This window comes from Cantharellus anzutake (assembly GCF_015039405.1).
Source record: "Cantharellus anzutake strain C23 chromosome Unknown EI90scaffold_43, whole genome shotgun sequence".
Classification (NCBI taxonomy): domain Eukaryota; kingdom Fungi; phylum Basidiomycota; class Agaricomycetes; order Cantharellales; family Hydnaceae; genus Cantharellus; species Cantharellus anzutake.
In genome coordinates this window covers 129,895-138,848 of record NW_024066993.1, presented here as the reverse complement: position 1 = coordinate 138,848, position 8,954 = coordinate 129,895, and the positions used below count along the sequence as shown (strand labels likewise).

The window sequence follows — 8,954 nt, the reverse complement described above, 5'->3', positions numbered from 1 at the left end:
AGCCTCTCATAAATGAGCTCAAAGCCAAACTTTCATCAGGGATATCAATCACCGAAGAAGAAGAGGCTTGGTTGGATGGTGATGCAAATTTCATGGACGAGGCACTTCTGGTTGCCAAGCTTCAGCACACAGAGGACTTCATGAGCTCCTTTGACTCCCTTTCAGTTGGCCAGAAAGTGACTGCTCATTGCCTGCAAGTTGCAGGCAGTGCCAATTCAGAATGTGTGGCCAATCTTGTGTTGGGGGTGGAATGTGAATCCAACCTGAACTTGAAGCGTGAGTGCTCAACAACTTGATGGCTAGAGCAGCTGGCATTCAGAAGGCTTCCAGGCTCCCAAAAAGGAATCCCAAATGCAGAGTCATCAACAAAGAAGGGACCGGTCTTCAGCCATAAAGAGACGGCTACTCTCCAGCAACGCATTGAAGTTCTTGATTGGTATCACAGGAATGGAAAGAATCAAACTCGGACTGCCAGTCATTTTGACCCCATCTACCCTAACCTCAAGATCAAGCAGCCCCTCATCTCAGTTTGGCTGAAGAATGAGGCCAAACTTCGCGAGGAATTCCAGAGGTCCGATGTCACTGCAAAGTTCAAGTGGGTCCAACATACAACATTTCCTATGGTTACAGAGATGTTGGAACTGTGGACCATAGCTGCAGGGGAGAAAGGGGTAGTGCTCACAGGAGAGATACTACAAGCTAAATTTAAACAATTTTCTGACCACGCTGGCATCGCTCCCAAGGATCAGCTCAGGATGAGTAATGGTTGGCTCCAATCCATTAAGAGCTGGCTTGGCCTCCGCTTGCATGTGCATCATGGTGAAGCGGGTTCAGCAAGCCCTGAAAATGTCGCTGCAGAGCGAGTACGTCTGCAGGGGCTTTTGTTGGGGTATTCACTCAGCGATATTTTCAATGGTGATGAAATGGGACTTTATTATTCGTAAGTGTTAACCCAGTCTCACTCACTTAATCGCTGATGATTTTCAGCATGCTGCCTGACAAGGGCTTAAGTAAGGGCCCTACACCAGGACTGAAGTACGCTTAACCTACTTTTTTGTTGCCAATGCAACAGGTTCCGAGAGACGTGCCCCCCTTGTCATTGGTAAAGCATTCAAGCCTCGATGCTTCAAGAAGAAGACCGGTCTTGAGCTTGGCTTTGATTATAAGAATAATGCCAAGGCCTGGATGACCTCGACAATCTATGGAACATACCTTAGACAGTGGGACACTGAACTTCGCACTCAAGGACGGCACATTCTCTATCTACATGACAACTTCTCTGGCCATACCACACAAGAAAGCTTGACTAACATACGATGTGAATTTTTCTCACCAAATCTAACGGCCCATGTGCAGCCTATGGATGCTGGGGTCATTTGCTGTTTCAAAGCACATTATCGACGGCAATTCATCAGTCGCGCGATCGATCACTATGATTCCGGACTTACACCAAGCAAGATCTATAGCATCGACCAGCTGGAAGCGATGTGGTTGGCACAGACAGCTTGGATGGAGGTCACACCAGAGACCATCCACCACTGCTGGATGAAGGTTGGGATCCTGCCCTCAAGTTCGAGTGGGTGCCGGGTGGGTGAGGTGTCTGTACCTGTGTCAATGCTCATCAATTCCGGCCTGGAAGACCCAATCATAGCGGCCAATACTTATCTGGAGGAAAGTTTGGACAGTCTCCAGTCAGCTGGTGTCCTCCATAGGAGAAACAGGATGACTATAGCTGAACTGGTAGACAGTCTGTTGGAGATCTTTCACAATGAAGATGTGTCTGATGATGACATCTTCAGTACCGTGACTGAGGCATGGGGAGAAAATGAAAAGGACTTAGCAGGTCAAGGGGCCAATGATGCAGATGACTCCGATGATGGTATGCAAACTATCTCACGTCCAGAAGCTCTTCAAGTGGCACTTCTGCTTCGTGCTTACACCAAGCAAATGGACTCAACTTTTGCGCGGAAAATGGAAGCCATTTTGGCCCAGTTCGGATCTGAAACCTGCCACCAAGCCCAAGGATCACTCCGGAGCAGCACACTTGATCGTTACTTCAAGAAGGTTGCATGACGGTAGACAGTGATGATCGAGTTCAAAATATGTAAATACGGTACAACAAAGAACACCCGTGAGAAACTTGAGGTAGCCCATAACCCGTCATTACCCATACCTAAATCCGGGAATGCAAGGGTATGGGTTATCACGGTTTTAACTGTAGTTACAATGAGGGCAGGCCCGCAAATGGCAGAGCCGAGCAGAGCGGAGCTAATGGGGTTAGACATTATGGGGTTAACAGAATGGTAGGCGATAACCCAGAAACGGAAAGGAGGGATAGGCCCAAAGGTGGGCTTGCAGGGCAAGCGAGTGTATTGCCCAGCAGAGGCGGGAGTGTGCTAGTGGACATCGGAGCTGTCTGGAAGCCTTCGGGGCTCCATACTTAGGGAGGCATAGGTAATAAATTGAAAAGAGGGGGTGGTGACCATCGAGGGGTACCGAGGTGATTGCGGAATACAGGAGCTCTGAGGTTAGTGAAGAAGGAGCAGAGTTAGACTGGAGGGATTGGAGGGAGTGTCAGGGACCGGTCCGGGGTCGAGAGCGTCTGGGTATATCGCCTGGCGCTGAGGGCCCAGTGGGGTATGAAGCGGGCGTGTACAGGGACAGGTCCGGCGCAGGCAAGTGTCCCTGAAGTGGGAATAGTGAGAAGAAGACTGCTTCTCTGGTTCCCACCCCAGGTATGTTTATATACATGGTGCTCAGGTCACATGAGAGTTGCCACGTCGTCCCCATGCACAGCCCCAGCCACCCGGGTATCCCCATGGGGGATCCCGAAGGGATCTGCTGCAGGCGCGCATGCTGGGTGTACCCGGGGGTTGTCCAGGGCATCCGGGGTTGGGTGCGTCATGCATGGGTCACGGGCAGGTTAGTGGTACATCGATCAAGGGAAGTTGTCCATGTAAATAGAAATAGAAAGAATAGAGAATGAGATGGAGAAGAAATAGGAAGAGGGGGAAGTGGAGGGAGGAGGAGATAGGAAGGGGGAGAAGGGGGTAGCAGGTGGAGTGGAGCTGGGTGGAGCCGGGTGGAGCCGGGTGAGGTGGGTGTGCCCTGACAGGGAGTGGAAGTCGATGGCCAGGGATGGATATGACAGGGGCATGAGATGTATAGTAGAAAAGGGAGAATAGTGTCAGGTCACAGTCCATGTGTATAGGGGTCACATGACCCAGGGAGGTCACCATCGTCCTACCCACTGTGAATCATACATATTTGATACTCAGCTGGGTTCTAGGACACCCACCTTACAAATAGATACACTTGCCTATGCAGGGTGTCATATCCATCCATGGCCATCATCCTCCACTACCTCCAGTCCTTCCAGATTACCTCTGCTCCTTCATCACTAACCCCAGAGCCTCATATTCCACAATCACCTCCGACTCCCTCAATGGTCACCACCCCCTCAATCCAATATATTACCTATGCCTCCCTAAGTACAGAGTCCTGAAGGCCTCCAGACAGCTCCGATGTCCGCTAGCACACCCCCACCTCTGCTGGGCAATTCACTTGCTTGCCCTGCAAGCCTACCTTCAGGCCAATCCCTCCTTTCCGTTTCTGGGTTATAGCCCACCACTCTGCTAACCCCGTAACCCAACTTGTCGGTAATATTCAGTTGGCCAACATGTAACTCTGTTAGCTCCACTCTGCTCGGTCCCACCATTCATGGGCCTGCCCTCTATGTAACTATATATACATAACTTGTAGATAGGTTACACCCTAGTGATAAAATCGACTAGAGTTTTCCCTCTTCTAGTTCTCTTTGCCAGTTAGTAAATTAGGGCACAGATGTGTAACTAGGCACAGCACTCCTGGTCTAAGTCGCTGAGGCCAAAGCCCTCCACCATGGGGATGTCTCCTTCATCCCATATCCAGTCTCTGACACAGGGCATGAGATGAGAAGAAGGGTAAAGGTCTCATCTCCCTGCATGGATAAAGGAATGGGTCACATGTCCACAACTATACAGCTCCTAGAGTTGTGTAGTGTGACCTGGAGGGAACATCCAGGTGGCAGTGCCCAGAGTGTGGGAAGATTCTGGGTGAGTTGCTCACCCAGAATCTTCCCACAGTTGGGGCTGTGCGGGTTTCTGGGCAAGCTGCTCACTCAGAAAGTTCCCATGCTATCCCATGCATGTGGATGCACAACACACAGAAGCAACAACATGGCAACAATCAAGGAATGGGAGGAAGGGAGTGGTTGGGGAGTCTGGGGCACCCTAGGGCAGGGTGCTGAACCCTGACACCCCCGTGAAAACACCTTCCTCCGACTTGAGGCCCCACACACAAAATTGTATGTGAGGAACTGCAAGTAACAATTGCAAAAATTCCCACTCCATCTAACCCACCTCCACCACTGCCTGTGTGTAAACACCAATTACATGCAACTCCTCACAGAACAAGTGAGGAGGAATACCAAAGATATATAATCTTTGGGTCAAAATCTATTTTTGTCAGGGCACACACCCTGACTAGCCCGGACCCGGACCTGCACCCGCTTGTGCACTCTGCCCTGCATGCTCCATGTGCCACATGCTCCGGGCCCGGTTCCCACTCTTCATGTGACTTCCTGGTATCCCCGGAAGTTTTTGCCATATTGGGCCACTGTGGGAAAGTGAGAAGTTAACCTTCTTCTCACTTTCTTACCCACAGTAGGCAAGTGTACCTTACTTGCCTTTCTATCTATTACACTTTCTTACCCACAGTAGGTTATGCCTTAGGATAGGCTGTTTACACACAGGGCTGTGGGCTATAGAGGGAGGGGTCATGGGGACCCAGGGTCTGTCCCCTGACAATTTTCAAAACTTTCTCCTTCTTTTCTACTTCCCTCTTGCTGTTTACTTCAAAGTAACAGCCCCACACTCCTGACCCCTTCCTCCTCTTCTTATTTCCCCTTCTCTTCCTAAATGTACACATCACCCACTTTAAAGTGGTGATAACAAACCTTCTTTGGAAAATGTTTCTACCTTGAATTCATTTCCTTTTTTTCTCAACTGTTAGATACAGCAGATTTGGACAATTCCAGACCAGAATTGGAGACTTAGCATGGAAGGACCTTGGCCTCAGCGACTCATGTGGAGCACTGTGCCATTGCTGGTTGTCCTGGGGGAGAATCGGCACATGGACGTTTGGCCAAACCTCTTGAACAGAGAGGTACAGTGCCCCAAAAAACTGTTGCAATGTTTTGTACCTTTGACTTCAAGAGCTTATTAAACAATGGGAAAGGGTTTTAAAATTCTAAATAAATATGTGGAACATGTGTTAGTATCTTGTCCATAACTCTACCAATTATGTAAGCAATATGTCCATTTTTGGTAAAGTTATTCAATTCACAAGGGACCCATGTCATTGCAACGGTTTTTTGGTGTGCTGCCAGAATGGACTAAAACTGGAAATATCATCTGATAGGTCATGTGATATTGTTTAGTATATACACTAGTAAACAAATAAACATTGCTGGAGCATAAATACACATGGATTTTAAGCTGTAATCCCCAATTCTAAAATGTGTCAATTGGCTGCTTTGAAAATTGAACAAGTGCTTTCTCTCATTGATTCTGGCCACAGTGCTCATCAATTACTGCTGTCCACCATTCCACTGTTACCCATCTTTGGTCTAAACATTATCCTGATACTCCTAAGCCCAGTGGTGGTTGCCCATCTAAGCTCTCAGACACCAATATCCATCATGCAATGCATCTTATCAACTCTGGTAAAGCCAACAATGCTGCACAAGTCACCCAAATTCTTCAAAAAGTCACCAGCACCAGCCTCTCAACTGAGGCTGTTCATCTGCAACTAAAGGAGGCTGGTTGGAAAGCAGTGGTGAAGAAGAAGCAGCCCATGCTCAGCAGACATCATAAGATGGAGGGAATGGACTTCACAATCAGCCACAAAGAGTGGACTCTGGAGGATTGGAAGAGAGTGGTGTGGTCTGGTGAGACTAAGGTGAATCACCTGGGGTCAGATGGGAGGAAATGGGTGTGGAAATGGGGGGATGAACCTCTTACAGACAGGCTGGTGCAAGGAACAAGAAAGTTTGGTGGTGGTTTTGTCATGGTTTGGGGATGTATGACATCAGATGGAGTTGGAATGGCATGCAAGATTGATGGGAAGATGGATGCAGAGCTCTACTGCCAAATCCTGGAAGAGGACTTCCAGCAAACCCTCTCATATTATGACAAATACCCAGCCCACATCCTCTTCCAACAGGACAATGACCCAAAACACAGCAGCAAATGGGCCCAGAACTGGTTCAATAACCATGGTATCAGGGTCATGGAGTGGCCCTCCCAGTCCCCAGACCTTAATCCAATCAAACAATTATGGAACCATGCAAAGAGGAAGCTTGGGGAGTATGAAGAACCTCCAAGTGGTGTTCATGAGCTGTGGGATCAGTTTCAGGAGGAGTGGGAGAGGATAGGACCAAGTGTCTGCCAGAATTTAATCAAGAGTATGCCTAGGAGGATTGAGGCACTACTTAGGGCAAAAGGTGGCTATACTAAATACTAGTTAATGTGATTTTCCTTTCTCCAAAATGCACACCAAAAAACCGTTGCAATGACATGGGTCCTTTGGAAAGTGAATAACTTTACCAAAAATGCACACATTTATTAGAGAATTGGTGGAGCTATTGATGAGCTACTAGTGCATTATTTTCATATTTTTATGTAATTTTAGGATCCCTTCCCAGGGTGCAATAAGCTTGTAAAGTGAAAAGTGCAAAACATTGCAACGGTTTTTTGGGGCACTGTAACTCAACCACACTCTCTCAAAACAATGAGAGAATCCAAATACAACTTCAGGCGAATTAAACCAAAGAAACGCTGCGAGGAAGATTCCCCCCAGCGAAAACCCCTCCAAAGGAGAGATCTCCATTGGATAGCGACCCCATGAAGGCAGGGGAGCAAGAGGAGTACCTAGAGAAATGGTACAAAAAGGCCATAAGAATGGCCGAAGTGAGAATACTCACTCCCTACCCAGAGGGAGTGAAGCCTGAAGCCCTAAAAAATGGGCTGGCTTTTCCTGACAAGAAATGGTCAGGGGAGAACGACATGGAATTGTTCTGGCAATGGTTCACAGAACTACTGGGATTCCTTGCCTCACGAGGATGCAAAGGCCCCCAATTTGACGAAGTCCATTTGGACTGCTTGATTTGCGGATTAGGGGGACCCATGTTCGACCTCAGAATAAGACTCTGAGACGAAACCCTCCTGAGAGGAGACAAGGGCATGTTCCTCGAAGTTCTCAACATATTGATGAGAACCTTCATTAAAGCCTCTGCCACGTTGAATGTGACAAAGAAGTACCGCAATGTTAAATACGAAGCGGAAAAAGGCCTAAAACAGTTCTACCTAGAACTGTCTAAAGCAGCATCCCAGATGGTGACGCTGCCAGACCAGGCATCCTTCAATGCCAGGTTCCTAAACTACATTCCCCTTGAATGGAAGAGGGAAATGATTGCTCATGACAGAATCAGAGCTGACTTCTCCTCAAATGAGGAGATGTTAAAAGCAATATCTTGTGTGGACGAGATAATCGATGGGCTGAAGATGTCTTCAGCCTACAAATATATTATACCCGAACAACTACCATGGCAACCATGAGCCGTGGTAGAGCCCTCCCATCAGGAAAGAAGGCTGAAGAGCCAAAATCCAGATGGAAAGAGGATACATCCTCGAAAAACTCGAGGAAAACTGACCAAAAGTCAGTTCCAATTTGCAGCAAATGCGGCAAAATAGGGCAAACGAAAGATTGCCCAAGACACAATGCAACGAGTGACGAAAAACCAAGGCACATAGCCACCATGGAGATCGTGAACACAACAGAAGAAGAGTTGGAAGACTCATCAGATGAAAAACCAGAGAACAACTCTGGTAACTCTGCATCAAGCTTTGAAGTAGAGGACCCATATGAAGGACCTCAATACTCACCCAACTCAGAGGGTGAGGAAGTCAACGTCAGGACCATAAGAATGGGCCTGATGTCAGTTGTCAATTACGATGACATAAATTATAAAATCAAACTGGCTGTAGCACACCAGTCAGAAAACATGGCAGACAAAAAAGTCGCCGAAGCCTTGGTGGAAGCACCAAGAAAAGATGCCTTGGGGAAATACACCAAAGTACCCAAGGAAAACAAGGAGAAAGGGAAGAAGGACCAAAAGTCCATCGAAACCCAGACCCCCTTGTTTGATGCGAAATTCCGCATCTCAAAAGATACCCCCACAAACAGACCGCTCTCAACAAAGAGAACACTGACAGCCCACATAAAAATAGCAGGTGTAAAAGCCTACACGCTATTTTGACAGTGGAGCCAAAATGGATGCTATATCGCTGGACTTCGTCTGCACGGTCCATATCCCAATTCTCCAATTGGAGAACCCAGTCATCCTTCAAATGGGGATGAAAGGAACAAGATCACAGATGCTGTTTGGAACAAACGTGGATGTGGAGATCAACGGCCATGTAGAAAAACCTACTTTGATGTAATCAACATCAATAGATACGACACCATATTTGGCGCCCCCTGGTTAAACAAAAACCAGGTAAGTTTAGACTTCCGGTCCCACAAAGTGAGAACGGTGAACAAGGGCAACATAGATACCCTTGGAGTCAGTGAAGACTGTGCAACGAGATCACACGGATGGAAAACTTGAGCAAGAGCTCAAGAACAACCAAAAAAGAAGCCACCCTGACAGGGAGGTGGGATTAAAACACACCTCAGGGTAATTGAAAGAAAGTACCCTGAAGGTTGGCCCAACCCTAGTCCAGAAGGACTAGAACTTCCAGATGTACCACATCTGGAAGGTCTCTCCATGAACAACCCCGAGTTCGAAATACTCAGGGAGTGGTGGAGAGAGACATTTGAAACCGTAATGGCACCAGTGCCATTAGAAATGC

At 47.7% G+C, this 8,954-nt stretch overlaps 1 protein-coding gene across 1 annotated transcript; it reads left to right on the top strand.

The window, feature by feature from the left end:
• Positions 1–1,614: 1,614 nt before the first annotated feature.
• On the top strand, positions 1,615–2,073 carry EI90DRAFT_3018346 (uncharacterized protein; the record flags this gene model as incomplete). The annotated part of the gene is made up of 1 exon (XM_039057223.1): positions 1,615–2,073. The coding sequence occupies one exon, from the start codon at positions 1,615–1,617 to the stop codon at positions 2,071–2,073; it is 459 nt and encodes a 152-aa protein (XP_038913225.1).
• Positions 2,074–8,954: the final 6,881 nt, after the last annotated feature.